The sequence below is a fragment of the Lutjanus erythropterus genome, chromosome 9 (assembly GCF_056507025.1).
Source record: "Lutjanus erythropterus isolate fLutEry1 chromosome 9, fLutEry1.hap2, whole genome shotgun sequence".
Taxonomy (NCBI): Eukaryota; Metazoa; Chordata; class Actinopteri; order Lutjaniformes; family Lutjanidae; genus Lutjanus; species Lutjanus erythropterus.
In genome coordinates, this window is record NC_139325.1 from 15,566,352 (window position 1) to 15,583,065 (window position 16,714).

Consider the following 16,714-nt stretch of genomic DNA (forward strand, 5'->3'; position numbering starts at 1 on the left):
CTACTTACAAGGAACTTTTAGATTTTGTTGATTTTGGAGGCCCCTGGGAACAAAAACGGGAGTGTTTCCACTGTAATAACCACAAAATATAATGCCAAAAATAAAATTATCTGTCTATCCTGCTTCATTTTAACTGGATAATGTACAACTCACTGTAACTTTGCCGGGAAAATGTAAACACAGGCTCATTTCATCTGATTTTAAGAAGAATCTGACCCTGCAGCAGGCATCAAGAATAACTATACACAAAGAGCTACAGATGGTCTTGTAGTTCATATAGAGGCATCAGTAATCAATTCAGTTTCTTTCATAACCAGCTGAAATGTCCTCATAGCAGCTTTAAATGAAATAAAGGAAATATCTTATAAAGAATAATGATATATTAGATGGATATGTTTTTAGATGTTTTTTTTTTTTTATCAAATTGCAAATGAAAACTGTAGCAGCAGTAGCCTGGGTTTTATGACAAATTAAGGCTTAACCTGTTTTTTAAATGTCCCCTTTTATAATTTTAAATATCTGTATAATATTAAAGTATATTAATGTATAGATATATACGCGCTAAATATGTGAATATGTATGGACATTTACACTATGGTTAGTAACATTTCCATTGGTCATACTTTATTATTTATGTATTAATTGGATTATTTTTATTTATATTTTGGTATGGGTGAAGGATGACAAAAAGCAAAAATGTTTTAACAACGGGAAATGTATTGATGATATTTACTACTGACACAATATAGCATTAAAAGAAACAATGAGAGCCAAAATGTCTGTACAGGCTATACATCTGTGTACTACTGATCTTTCTTCTTTACCCTGTGCTTTCACACTGTCACAAACACATGCCCTCACACCCTCACACCCTCTCTCACACACACACATACACACGTGTGACTCTGAGCACAACAGCTGATAAGGGAATGAATCATTTAAAGACACCAAGTACAGAACATATCTGTATCTCCAATGCCCGAGGAATCATCTTCAGGGAGATAAAATGTGAAGAATATTCAAGCAGACTTGTGAAAAGGCCAAGCACAGTGTCTTGTTGGTGTTTGGTATTCTAAGCCTGTAACATTAGAGTAGAGACAAAACTGGGTCCTGCTGCCTGAGCTGCAGTGCTGGAGCTGGTGACGTCAGAACGATCAATTCAGGACTGATTTATTAATAACAACTGATGCAATATGGCTGTTCTGTTAATCCACATATCCACAACTCAAATCTTATTTTCAGCTAAACTCATATATCAACAAATAGGGCAAAATGACAGCATATCTATTTTTTCTTGACATAGAGAAATGATAAGCGTTCCATGTCGATGACATTAAACCGGCAAATAAACAGTAATTACAGCCTAACTTCAAAGACACACTGACTTCTTTATATGGACTTGACATGCATGTTGTATCCGACAGCAGACTGATGAACTGTCTTTCTGGGTCATTCATCAGTAGGACACTACAGTGGCACGAGATAACAGAGAGGAGAAGCGGGGATATGAGAGACGAGAGCAGCTTAGCTCTTCTTTGCTCTGACTTTTCCTGGCTGCCTTTCTGAAAAGAACAGCCTGGCATACGCTGCTGCCTAACAAGGATTACAGTAAGCACCTGTTCACACACTGTATGTTCCATTTTATACAGTGTAGTATGGATAAAGTGGTCCAGGGAAGAGTGCTCATCCTCTAACACAATTTTCTAGGCCTTACATAAGTTTGGCATTTATTTCTAGCTCTCAAAGGTGTGCTTGAGTCCAGGAAAAGTATTGAAAGAAGTTAAAAAATTTAGTTATAGTGAATTTTCAGATACTCTGAACATAATTTTCAGTGTTTAACCATCTTTACAGAGTGGTGGAAGCTATAATGAGTAGATACTGTCTGGAGAAATTGTGGTCAGCATATGCTGCCAGGCAGGGATTAGGTGGCAACATAGTCATGTGGACAGAAGAGAGTCAGTGAAGGAGAGAAGGCCGGAGTAATCTTCTACCAAATAGGGTGAAAGAAAGAAACCACCAGGTCAATGACAAGTGACAGAGCTTTCGCTTGTAGTGCTGATCAAGATGAAGCTGTAAGAAAGTTTTAAAGGAAACAACAACTGCTAAGCATTTTCCAGATCTCTTCATCTGAAGTCTTCTACCCTACCTTGCAGGGGTAAAGAACTGAGATTTCTATCTGTTAAAGGGGCAATATGTGGCAACTGCACATCCAAAAATTAGCACTGCAGTCCAAATAGGGAGTTGAAAGTCACAGATGGGATATTAAATAGGTTGAAATCCTATTTAAAATACCCTATATGTTTGAAGCGAGTATTTTCCCCTCTGCCGCATCCTCCCCAGACTTGAGGAAGCTCAGGCAAGCTGCAGGAACACTGCAGGAGTCAAAGACCCATGCAACATAAATTGACAATAACAAGCAACAAGTCCTACACTATATGTTTGTCAGCTATTTAAAACTGTCAACTCTCTGTGAACGTTAAGTCCATTATCCTGAAAACAAAAGCCCACTACTCTGAAAATACACTAATTCATTTTGATGATTATAAACATCTATTCCTTCTAAAAGATTCTTATTTGTTACAACTCATAAACAGACACTCATGATTTTAACTCTAATTTATGCAAAACAGGCAAACAATAACTTATGGCAATATAAATTTTAAAGGAAAACACCATAGCTGTAGCATTGTTGTCAGAGAAGTGAGTATTTCAACTTAACATGCTTTTTTTAAATCTCTGATGACACACCATTGTCATTTTATGATTTAGTGTAGTAAATATCCTATAGATTTCTCCTTTAAAAGTAAAAACCTGGCAATTGTTCCTGTAGCTTCAATACAGGGCTGACATGAGGAATCTAATGTTTATAAGTGGAAAACAGTGGAATGCTCCCTTTTTTTTTTGGAGTGCCTCATTTTAAAATCTGGGATAGGAAAATTGTTTTATGCATTTTCATTTTATTATTATTTCTGTCAGTTCCTTTTTCTGTTCTTGATTTATCTGAGATACATCTTTGATGGATGACAAATTAAGTACCTTGTTTGTATTTTAAAGATTAAACAGATTTTTTTTTATTTGGAAGGGAGAGAAAAAAAAAAAAGAAACTGTTCACCTTTTTCACAGGTTCATCTCAGAGTAGTGTGAAATATCAAATTCATTGTATTTTCTTGACGTGCAATCATTAAGTGTTTTACTAGCAACTTGGTTTAGACTGACCTCCATGTGTGAAGGCTACACCAACAAAATAAACACTTTAGTGACAAAAGTACAACAAAATCTGCAGCATTCCTTCAAAACAGCACTGATTCAACAGTAGTCAATACGGAAGGATGGGATGTTACTGTAAGTTTGATCCTCAACCTATTTTATCCGAAGCCAGAGAGGCCAAGAGGCAGTTTAGCCTTCCTAAGCTAGAGGAGCACTGGGCTGGCAGTGTTCACGCGACAGGGATCAGAGACTGCTGCTGTCTTCAAAGCAAGAGGGAATGTTTCTGTGTGTGTGTTTGTGTGTGTGTGTGTGTGTGTGTGTGTGTGTGTGTGTGTGTGTGTGTGTGTGTGTGTGTGTGTGTGTGTGTTTGTGAGAGAAAGAGAGGCTACACAGTTCCTGTTGGACAGACTGAGCACAGCTGTTGACAGAAGACAAGCAGTCTCAGGCAACACACAAGCTGACACATGAAAGTACATACACATACACACACACACACACACACACACACACACTGCAGGCTGTGCTTTGATTTTACCAAAGCACTGTCTATGTTCTGCTTTATTCTTTTTTTTTTTTTGTTTTCATATGGACTTAAGTGAGACCTTGGCTTGTGTACTATAAACGTAACACACATTGTTAATGCAGAGAAGTGCAGTGAAGCTCATTGGTCTGGTATCTGAAATTTCAAGGATTCAGTTGGACATGTGAAGTGTGCTACTGTGCGTGACAGAATCTACATGACTGAAAGTTATCGCTACACCATCAACCTCATACAACTTTTATAGCAAACTACCATAAACTAAACAAAAATCCAAACATATGAAACAAACATGGGGCTGAGAGTAAAGACTCACTCTTACACACACTGGACTCTGGTCATTCACTAACTGGTCCCATGAATGAAAAAACGACACACATCCTGACACTTCAGCTCACTCTCAGGAGAAAGTTCTTCACAAACTGTGTGAGTCTCAGAACCTATGGGCAGGCATGGCCTCGTGACTCCATGGCTGCTTTTACAAAGTACTGTTCTTTAAAAAAGGAGGCACAAAGCGTTGCAGGAGGCCTACAAGTTCAGATAGTAGATCCAGATGCTTCCTTTGGTTTACGCTGCAGGGGAGGGGAGAGGTGATAGGGGAGGAACTGTGAAAGACAGGGAGGATTAAAACATCTGCTGTTGGGTCATTAGGGAAGAGGAGAAAGGTTGAAGAAAGAAGAATTAGGAATGTGGAGGAATTACAACAAATAGTTGTATTATTCAATGTGGGATTCTATGAGGTACTTATTGATAGCCAGTGTATTACCTGCTGGCACCCAAGATAAGCAATGTACTGCAGTGGACAGGGTCAGCAAAAAATAGGTATTTTAGCCAATTTAACAGGGTCCACTCAAAAAAATCTATATCAGTTTCAGTGTTCAATATATATCTACTTATTGCTGTCAGTCAGCTTTTTCCAGCAGGAACAGTGTTATATCAAACTTGATACCACATTGGCTTACCTTTTTAATGAAGAATTTAACAGTTCAAATAATGTTTCAATAGAATTGTGGCCTTAAAATTAGAAGTCATTCATCATATTGATTTGATATTGATTTCACCCATGGAGTTTTGTTGGTTTGGAGGGAGCAACATTTGGCTTGTAGCTTGTAACAGCAATTTCCCGTCAGAAATAGTCTCCAGCAATACTAAAAACTTGAGCACATAATTAAAGTTAAAATGATTATAGTCATCAGCCACTGCTGCTCTCTGCTTTCATTTATTGAAACAATAAAGTATCTTTTGGTTCCAAAAGCTGACATAATACTGTGAAATTGCTTTTTTGGGTTAATGGTGAACTTCTCTGCATCCTCTTTTTAGGATCTAGCGATGCTGACCAAACACCTCTGACACTTTGTTGGTTTTCTGCCTTAATATAATGCTCATCTATTTATTAGTCAGTCTAATTTGATAATCTTTGTTTAGATGTCTCATTTACCAAAGGTACAAGAAAAGACCTGCATGCATTCACAAACAAGAGACCAGATATTACAAAACAAGATCTGAATAAATGACAACCCTCAGCAGAGGCAAGGTATGAGGTAATGATGGAGGGCTGTGTGGGAGAAGAGTGGAGGAGGAGGCGATGAAAGGGATGAAAAAAGGATAGAATGAGTGGGAGTCTGCTGCTGACTGACAGAGGTTTCTCTCTTTATCAGATAGGGGATTTGCAGGAGACGCGCAGACCAACCCACAGCCTATTTTTATGACCCGCAATCCTCCTATGCTCCCATCCCTCGTTCATTCACTCCATTCCTCCATCCCCCTCTTCCCTGCTTACAGGGGCCTCGGGCGACGTGGGTGGGATCTAGTGATTTATACCTCTGTGCATGTGTGTGCGTCGCGCGCGTGTGTGTGTGTGTGTGAAGTAATGACGCTGTCCCACAGGCTACATTTAGCATCCTACTAACACATTACAAACCTATTAGAAGTCCCGGTTATTGACCAATATTTTTCATGTAAATAGAAGAGCATTTGGATGATTACAACCAGTAAAAATATTTTTCAGCAGGGACCTTAAACACCTCTGGTTAGTTTTAGATTATGTACTTAAGTGCTCTACAAAATTGTATGTTTACAACTTCACATTAAAGGAACAGTGTGTAGGATTTAGTGGTATCTAGCAGTGAGGTTGTAGATTGCAACCAACTGAATACCGCTTGCCTCACCCTCCCCTTCCAAGTGTGTAGGTGGGTGTGAAACTTGCGAAAAACATGGCGGTGCAGCATGACGGTCTATGACGGTGGAAGAAGATCAGCGCTCTTTGTAGATATGAAGGGCTCATTCTAAAGTATTGAAAGCACAACGATAGTTTCAGGTGATTATACACAAATGAAAACACACTTATGGATATTATATTCCATTTCTGCCATGTTCTTCCAATAGATCTCCATAAATCTTACACAATTGACCTTTACAGAACCTGAAAGATCTCTCTTAGCAAATGCATAATGTAGAAGGATGTAGCATAAATCTTAGAAGGTATATCAAGCTCTGCATATTTGTCACTGAGGTCCTCAACATCAACTCTTGACTGGTCTCCCATGCATCACGTAAAGAAAGGCTCTGATATGTCTTGAATGATATGTCCAGAATATTAATAACAATCTTAAAATATCTAACATGCGTCATTACAGTTCAAACAGACTGGAGTACATATCTGTACATTTTCTCTGTGTTAAAGAAAGGTAGGGTCCTTGCTTATGTGTGTTCAAAGTGACCCCTGGAATAGATGTACATGACATTTTACAACAATCAATAATTTCTAGAGACGGTGGGGGGTTACATGTCCGTAAAGTGTATTACTACTCTCTCAAAAAGGTCGCGAGTCTCTGATGAGATCGATCAGCGTGGTCTGGCTGTAAAATAGGTAATTGCCTCACCATGCTACCTTCTTGATTGTCTTCTCCATAAAACTCTCCAATAAACACTAAAAGAAGAATGGGCTATAACAAGCATCCCGACATCTGCTCCTTATTGGGAGCATACAGTAGGCTTTTTATATGAACTCATGAGAGGAGGAGAAATCTGCCACTTCTTACTCATATACAGTAATACTGGCCTGGAATCTCATTTTATGTATGCTGCTAACTGCTTTTTAACCATGTGACCATTTGTATTTCATGATTTTAAAACTAACATTCATTCTTTTATGGGAGAAATCCAGTATCTAGATCTGTTTATTATCACAGGTGAAGATGTGATTACTTACTTTGATTGAGTTATGACCTGAGTATTTAACAGCCCTTTTTGCTAATTTTTATATCCCTGTATTTTGGGCAAACACTTTAGGAAAACCACTTCCTAGCTTTCAGTTGTAACCAGTATGAGTATGGTGATGTCATCTATTATTTTGTTAGAGTTGTAGTTTGTCATTTGCTAAAGAATAACTTTTCATGCCCACAAATAATGCCAATGTTTTACTGTATTACTTTGTGTCTAACTGAGACATAATAATTAGAACCTGACTGATATATCAGTCGGCTGATAAACTGGCCTATCACAGCTGTATTTGTGTTTCTTTTTTATTTAGAGTTTTTTGTGATTATTAAAAATACAATAATGTTTATTGTTACACTGTAAAATATGCTGCCTCCATTACATGTCTTTGTCATAACTGTTCACCACTTTTGAGGGATCGTTAAAAAAATGTGTTTATGTACTACATGCTACATTAGGGATAAAAAAAAAATATTTGGTTTTAAGATGAACCGCAGTAAAATTCCTGAGGATTAGTATGACTGTTTCAAATTCAACTTGTTTGAGTACTGCACTTTGAAAAAGTCATGATAAATACTGTAAAATTAGCAACAGTCCCTCAGATGCAGGCACAGCAGCAATGTGGGTTTGTTTTGTGTTAGTGAACATACTGACATTGCAAAGTGACATGATGCTATTTCAAATCACTGAGAGGTTTTCAATACAAAGATTTTTGCATATCTTTTTGAACATTTCAGCACATTTTACCAACAATGGGCTAATAGTGACAACCATGATAACTTTGGCCACTATAGTCCTAATGTGAAATTGTCATACCATTCCTTCTTCTATATTCTGTATAAAGAATATTGGCCAATATATTGATGTTGGATTTTTTTTTACTCCCTTTACTTAAAATCCTGCTGGTGAACTAAATTACTGTCCAAGAGAACACAAACATTTTTTTTCCAAGAATGACTTATAAATCTTATTGCTGTGGCACTTTCAGTTTAGCTTGGTTCCTAATGCAGAATTTTGTACCTTATCTGACTTATCATGAACATAAATGTTGTCATTTATTTTACAATAACTATATACATTTCTCTGCCTTTCCAACTAGTCCCCTCTTTCCTCCTTCAGTTAAATAAGTGAGACAGCCAAATGTGCATGCGATCCCAGGCGATTTAGCAGTGCAGGCAATGCCAATCTAAGCTTATAGTCTTTAACTCTGACCAACTGCCAATTAGGCTGCCCCTGGATGAAACCGAAAGGTTTCAGCCTCATGGAGAGCAGAGTAGCCTACATTTTGCAGGGTGTGCTCCACCCAAGCCTCAGCTCTATAATTTGATGAGTGAAGGCTTGTTTGTCCCTCTAAGTATGTCATGTCCTCTCTTTCTGAATCTTACTCTCTCCTCTCTCTTTCCTATATTTTCATTTCCTTTCCCTTTCTTTGCTCTGCTGTTCTCCTCTCTCAGTACACATTTTCTTCGCCGTTCAATCCATCCTCTCTCTCTGTTTACCAAAGATGCATACTGCATGGCCTGCTGAAGTCCTTTTCCTCATCTACATGATTATATAAGATTTCTACTTGAGTATGCATGATAACATTAGGTCATTATGCTTTCATCGACTATGACTGTGCTAGAAGAAAATGAAGAATCACTGCTCAGTGGCTTGGCTCTCATTACAGACTGCACTTTTACGGGTCACTGGGTTCACTAAGGGAAATGGCTCACTGCGTTGTCAATACTGACACTGGCATCGTTGATGCTGATGTCTCGTTTTTACCCTCAGTGCAAGATGCACTGAATGACAAGCTGATAAATAAAGCATGCATAAAGGAGTGTAACAATCATTATTGGTGTTTATTTCATTGGGGTTTTTACTTTAATTTGCTTTTAGACTAAATTTCAGGCCGAGTACAAAGTCAGTTTTGAAAGAAAACATAGTTTTCCAACCTGTCTATGTAATACAAGCCTTTGATGATTTTTTCTCAACAGAGGTATCACAAAGCAGAGGTAATCACTTACACTAAAGCCTATCAATTATTCTCCTGGCATAAAAAAAATCTATTATTTAAAACTGCAGACTGCCAAGACACTCATACATGTATAGTTGAAAGCCTGTCTGCATTAGTGATGAATAGAATAGAAGCCAGTTTCACACAGTAAACACTAGATCTTTGCAACAATCTTCAGCCCTACAGTATACTGCAATGACTGATGGCCACTGTCTTCTGACCAGTGTAGTTATGACTGCGGATACGGCTCTTATGCAAGTTGTTTTGACAGTCATTTAATTTTATTCCAACATACATCTGGTTGCTTTTTGCCAATTGAGTTTCACAGTGCAGTTTGGTACAATAATGCTATTGCAGACCAAGTAACTTCATTACAAGTCATTCTGGGGACTATCTATGAATTAATACCTCGTAAAAAAGTACTTTTGTGCAAATGTTATTTTTAGTTCTGCAAAAATGGTTCCCTCAATAGTGCTTCAATATGTTTGACGGCAGTTAATCTTAAGACTTAATGCATTACTTAAAGCTGGGGTAGGCAGTTTACTTTTGACATCATTGGATGACAGTTCCTTAATAACCTTTAAGCATAATGTAATTCAAGTGGTCTGAGAGAGAACTAGAATTCTGCTGCCCTTGGCTTGGTTACTTTAGGATAAGGAAATCTAGCTGATGAGGGGAGACTTCGACCAATCACAGGTCAGTAAGATAGTTGATTGTTCCCAGTCTCTTTCCCAAAATGTCAGTATTTGATGACATAAGAATGAGACTCATCATCTAGCCTGGTCTAGAATTGCTTAATGAACCTTTAAGTGTCACCAGGGACTCTGTCATTTTAGTTCATTTGGTGTTAATAGCTCTTGTATTAAGATATTATAGGAAAGAGACAGCAGCTCTGCATTACAAAAGTTTATTGCATATTAAGGCATGCTGAGCCATCAAATATCACACAACTTGCTTCTTTTAGGTACAAATTGATTGGGTTTAGATCTTAGTCAAGTTTCATTCTTTTTGAAATAATGATTAATTCACTTTATATTTACCTCAGAATGTGACAGCATAGCTGGAGACAGGCCGAGTGCCATAATATTTTTGGTCATGCATGCAAATTCTGTACGTGTAAATGTGGTATAAGACAAGCCAGATCAAAGATAGAGCAAAGGCTCTATTATTATTGCAGACCTCAATAATGTATTTGCAGTCTATTATTAAGAAGCACTTGTACAAACCAATTTGTTTTTAAGTGGTTTTTATGTGTGATTTAGGAGAACGTGCCATTCACAAAATTTTCACTCAAGTATGAACACAATTCAGGAGTGGTCCAGACCTGTCATAGGAGTCATGTGGAGCTGGTCTGCTGTTATCCAAACACAAGTTTTTCATTAATTAAGATACAAACAGAGGGATTTATACAATTATCTGAAATTATGAGCATTTGCTGAATCTGACGTGGTACATTCATACAAGCCCATTATACTAAAAAAAATAAAAAATTAGGAGACAGTTAAGACAAGAATACGAAAATGTTCTTGCATGAAGCACAATGTCTTTGGTAAGATTAAAAATTTGTGAGAAACATTTTTAATTTAAATCTACAGGGGGAGGAGAAATGCATGCAGATGTTGAAAAGGACAAGGATAGTGCTCTGCTCATTCATCAACTCCAGAAACATAATAAACAACAAAATGCTAGACGTCTTTGAGGATACAGAAATATATTCATAGACAATGAATCAAACTCACAACATACAACATTAACACATGACCCAAACAGTCTTGCTACTTGAATTCATTCATGTTCATGCCAGTGCCAGTGCACAATGTACCACAACTTCCAGGCTCATCCTAATGCAATTCTTGACTATTTGGCAAACCTCTAGTTATGAGCAACTTGCCTTGATTACAAATTACCCAATATTTCAAGTTCACAGGGGACATGCTGCTAAGCTTGTGTGGGCTCGCAGCAATCAGCAGTATGTTATTGGGCTGTGATGCCTCACTTTGAAGAATGCTTGATTAAAGTCCAAATCCGCAATCCAAGTGGGAAATGGGTATCTTCATCAACTGCTTTGAAAACAGAATTGGATATTGTTGCTCTAATAGTTAACTGATTATGCTATTTATACACGACTAAATATAGTGTTATTGTATTCACATGCTTTAAGAGTTTATTATGCAATCACTTGCAAAGCTGGAGAGATATAGGCCTGGATAGCTGAGCATGACTGGATGAAAGAGATTAAAAATATGTTTGTCTTCGAAATGTTCGAGAAAGCAGAAGAATTTTGCCTCATTTATGACCAGTTGCAAATGTTTCAGGATTGGACTTGAAGTCACGGCATGAGCAACCTGGCAGAGTGACTCAGCGGCTGAGCTGTGATCCACAGCATCAGTGTGGGACTCAGAAATGGAACTCCATCTGCTCACTGAAAATAATCAAGCAGAGAGGAACATCAAGTATTTTCAAGGGTCGAGGATAATATCCATTCAGGTGGAGAAATTAAAAACTAGTGCAGGATCAAAAAAATATGACTTTGAAACACTTGGTGCTTTGATTGGAAATCTCAGTTTAGTCATCCAAATAATCTGCCTGTTTTCTAGCTGGCTACTGGCTGTCTTTTAGTAAGTCAGCTTCTTCAGACAGCCAGTCAGTCACTTTAGGCCCTCTTTAGTAGAAGAATCTGCCATATTCTAGGTGTCACTGACTAACTAGGGCACCAAAGTGTATCCAGAGCCCCAGAAAAACAAAACACACTCACACACACACAGCCCCTGATATAAAGTACTTGGGATCAACTAGGATGAGCAGCTGTGTGCCAAGACTTCAGCATGCAACAAGCTGGCAGCAATTAGGGAGCCTGCTGTAGAGGCTACAGGGAGCGGGATGGCCATTACTAGTGGTCCTTCTTCACAGTGAAACTACAAGATTGGGCTACATCGTATGCAGGCATGAACAAAAGTATATCATACCATATTTGGACAAATTGAAGGTGTGTGTGTAGGGGACTGATAATACTTAAAAAGCCAAAGACTAAAGACGTAAATGAATGAGATAGAAAGTTTTAAGTGTTAGATCAGTGGTTTTCACAGGGGTATCTCAGGGGGTTCCCAGTGGTCTGCAGCAAAAAGGGAAATTATTCATTTTCACTGTAATTTCATAAGTAACACAATGGCAGAACGTATGACTGATCATGGGTTTCATACACTCTGCAACCCGCGTTCATGTGATGTCAGAATAACTGGAAAAATTAGTTCCTGACTGGGAAAATTTATGTGAATACCCCCTCAAATTGAAACAATAACTGTGAAAATCTGCAAAAACTTTGGTACACAACTTTCCGAGTCTGGTGATGTCATAAACGCAGAAACATGGTGGACTTAAATAAATGTTTGATTGATAACTTTTTATTAATTCGCAGGTTGCATAGGGTTGGGTGACATGTTAAAATTTTCCAGTTGGCCACTGTCAGTCCATCAACCTGCAACTGCTGATATACTTGGCCCCCACTCCCACACCCACCCGAGTCTCAGCTAAGCGATGTATGTAAGCAACAAATTTACTAACTTACATTATGTATGCTACATCCATTCACTATGTCCAATAAACAAAATAAAATCAATTAAGTATCAAGAAATTAAACATTATCACTCCTATGTTCTTTATTAAAAAGAAATGTACAACCAAGCACCTTTTGAATTCAAGCTTCTCCCTTTTACCGAACTAAGACAAGCTTAATTGGCTCCTCATAAAACACAGCTCATTCAAACTCAACAAAAAAGCACGTTCAACTCACCAAAACCATCTTTGTTAGTTAGTCTTTCCACTGTCCCAACAATCACCATCTCTGGTCTGCCTGAAATAAATCCTTAAGTCACCATGTTAGATGTTAAAAGAGTCTGGCTCTACAGGCCATTTTCCTCACATTCCACACCCAGCTCAGTGCACTCATGGTCTGGCTGAGTGGGTGTGACTGTGCCTCAGAATGAGAGCGCATCATGGAGCAGCAGCCGTCACTCTGCATACCATTACATTAGCAAAATAAAATAACACTTGCCCCCCCCAAAAAAAATCACACACAAAAAACAACTGCTGATAGATTCAGCCCTTTGCCAACAGGCAATATAATTGTCAAATAGATAAACCCTAGTATTGCAAATCAAGTTTTTTGCTCAACTGTAACCTAATTTGTAGTAAGACATAAGTCCACGCAGCATGACGTAGATTAGTTTAAAACAGTTATTAGCATTAACTCTGATAACAAGTCGGGTAGGCATGTCGTTTCCACATTACAGCTTAAAAGCTAACGAACACACCTAAGTTGACTTCCAGGAAATGGGACCATCCAAGGATCACATCAAAGCAGCATATGTTATTAAAGAAATGAAATGAAGTAATGCAAGTATTATTTAAGTTTGCTTAACAAATAAACAAATGAGGATGTAGTCCAATTAAAAGGACAGTGAGCACAGTGACTTTTCATCTTTTCAATATGTCCATCTTCGTGTGCCATTAGAGGAGCATAAATGATAACACATTAATTAAACAAGATGACCAGAAAACTTTTGAACAGTTATCTCTTATCTAAACTGGAAACATGCAGCTATTCAGTCAGCATTTAGTGCTAGTCTACAGTTTAACAACACAGATACTTTTTACCCATATTTTTGCTTCATAATAGTCTCTTATAAAAGTTTCCTGAGGCCATAACCTATTTCTGTCTCCATCATGAATACTGTATGAACTGCATTTGCCGCTATATAAACATCCAAGCAGCCCAACTTCACAGTGAGCCAACTTTCCAGCCTGATACAACACAGCTATAGGAAAATACATTGGCAGGCATCCAACCAACCGTAAGAGAGACTGTAGCATTTGAATACAATCCATTTTGACAACATTCCTAACTGTCTGACTGGCAGAGGCAATTTTTTTTAGGAGAAAGTATGTGGATTATAGACTGTTTAAAAAGTATGAAGTATGTGTTCACAAGCAAGCACATATTTCCTGAATTTATTGATTCATATGCACTTAGGTAAATGTGCACAAATGCTGCCTGTGAGTGTGTGTGTTCCTGCATGTGTGTAGTCTGTGTAGATGGCAAACAGCAGCAGACCCCAAGGCACCAGGTGTCAGAGAGAGAAACAGCTGATAGAGAGTGAAAGACAGCTGCTTCTTCTGGTGTGTATCAGAGGTGGTCCCGCTCTAATGTTGGTGACATCTTTCTCAACACTGGACTTTTTCTTTAAAATGTACCTCACCAAAACGTGTATCAGCGCTCCTTGCCCTTCTAATGCCTGTGTCAGACTGGGTTAAAGAGGTATTTCCTAAAGTTAGAACAAGTGGGGGCTTGATTATGACAGCTAGCATGGTGTGAGCTAGAATAAAAAAAACAATATCTCATCAGACCACATAATGTTGAAAAGTCTCCGCTCTAAAACCTGCCATTTACACTTTCTGAAGTGTCTACTATACAAGTTTAAAAAGGCCAACATAAACCACGTAGATGGGAAAGTATCATGATAATCCTTAGAAAGATATACGCTAATATTACAGCCAAGACATGCCTTCATATAAGAATAGGACATACGTCAATATATTACAAAGTAGGGCTGTGTAGTGGCAAGAAACAGGTCTTATCACGATACAGGGATTATGATTCAGATTACTGAAATAAAAAGGTAATATTTTGCTGTTTTAAATATAATTTTAGGAAAACTGTCATAGTATAAAGAACACACTGTTGTATTCATAAAATCTGAGTCAAAGTAAGGTTTAATTTTATGCAGTCAGGACAGTGAAGATAGCAAACAACACTGCTATCTAATGATTGGGTTCATACACAACACAAAATTAACCACTGCCATGAATCTTTGCATGTTTCAAAATAGTGTGTTTGAGAATTGATGCAGTATCATAAAACATAACATTACAATACTCAAATGTATTTATTTTCTTGCACCCCTATTACAAAGTCAGTATGTGACTCTTCCTGGTAAATAATCACCACCATTAGGCTAAGAATGCTAAAGTAATGAAATGATACTTTGCACCCACAACTAAAATCAGGTGATAATGTTTCTCACAAGCACTATCACAATAAAGTGCATGACAGAAGTGCCCATGTGTCATTATTTGGCTGATACCAGACACCAGTGCAGCCCCCGACAGGGCCTATAAAAGGTGTTTATGTTTTGGATGCAGAGTGATAAAGTAGGCAGGCCTATCCTTATTTGTTAGGTTTATGCCATCATATCAGACAGGCCCAGTGCGTGGAGTGCAACCTATTGCTCATGCCCATACGTGCGTCCGTGGCCTAGCCTCTATCCGTGCATCAGATCTGAGAGACCTGGGTTCAGAGTGATGCACGATCCCCAAAGACTGTTCAATCTACAAGAGAGAAATTGAATTTTAAAAAATGCCCGACCCACATCCGAGCGGCTCGTGATGGATACAGCGTGTAACGTCGAAATTCTCGAGACTGTGGTCGAGCTGTACCCATCCACACCTTGTAGCCTATTTAGTCCAACCCAAAATGGGGTCACTGCCCAATAATCAAAAGCACATATTTCAGGAGGTGTTATCCGAGCTGTTGTCATCAAAGGCTAACGGAATGACAAGTCAGTGGAGTAAAATGTGATTAAACTACAAACTGTGCGCATCTCCCCTGCACGTCCGACGCGCTGTATGCATCTCGCCCATGAAACCAGTCAGTGTTTTTTTTTTTTGTCATTTTTGGCAACAATGTGGCTGACCACCACTGATCACACCGACAGCTCTACTGTAGCCCTCTCTGAGCCAGACTCGCCCCTTTCAGACTTACCGGATTTGAAAAACGCCGCTATGTCTGCCGCGTCCTTCGCAGCCTCATCTAGTCCCTCTCCTGCGCTCATGGCTGCGATCGCTTCTGCAGAAACAGCGATAGATCCTCAAAAGGCGTTTATAGTTGCAATGATTATTTGTCAGCAAAAACGGATCCTAGCGCCTTTCATTGAAGCAAATCCGGTCATACAATATGTGCTCCCTTCATTAAGCGAGAGACCTCCTCCTCCATTTTGGCCGAGAAGGGAAAATCCTGGCGACCGATCGGCGGCGCTCCCGAGTTGGGACGTGCGGGCGAGGAGGAGGAGGAGGAGGAGGAGGAGGAAGGGGGATGATAGTGAGAGAGAAGGCGGAGGTAAAAGGGGGCGGGAGGGGGGGACTGAGGGCGGAGGGCTATTCCGTTTCGAGTGGTGGGTGGGGGTGGGATATCCTGGGATTCCGTTTTGGGGGGTTTTGGTGCATTGTGCGCCACCCAAATTTTGTGTGCGCCACAGCACATCAGCAGCAGCCCCCAGCGTCACTCACTGCGGTGCTGATGCGGGCTGCGTGGGAGTCATTCGTCAGGATTGTGTGTCTTAATGGCTCAAGCCCAGATGTTATGGAAGATGTGATAACAACAAGCAGCATGCATTTCCCTGCTTGTTTCTTATATGTGTAGTAGTAGTAGCGTATTCTCATATAGGCCCTTATAAATGAATTCTTGGGAGTTAATTACTATTCACATGAGGTCATTGAGTTCTTGTGTTGCATTATTTAGTTTCCTATCAGTTACTTACAAGCTGCTCATAACGGTGTGTTTTCCTTTGCCAGCAATGACTGACTACTGTTACGTGTTTTCAGTGTGTACGAGGGAGAAAACGACGAGGAGGAAAAGGGATTATTTAATTCTCTCCTTCATCTCCGAGTGATGAAGATGATGCTACAGTATGAGGTCA

The 16,714-nt window shown here is 39.0% G+C and overlaps 1 protein-coding gene across 1 annotated transcript in view; it reads right to left on the reverse strand.

Annotated features, from left to right (window-relative positions):
- Positions 1-16,054, reverse strand: part of triob (trio Rho guanine nucleotide exchange factor b) — a 150,180-nt gene extending 134,126 nt beyond the window's left edge. The window contains exon 1 of the mRNA XM_084726265.1: positions 15,781-16,054. Coding sequence (XP_084582391.1) covers positions 15,781-15,850 — 70 coding nt within the window. The 5' untranslated portion in view covers positions 15,851-16,054. The remainder of the gene's footprint in view (positions 1-15,780) is intronic.
- Positions 16,055-16,714: the final 660 nt, after the last annotated feature.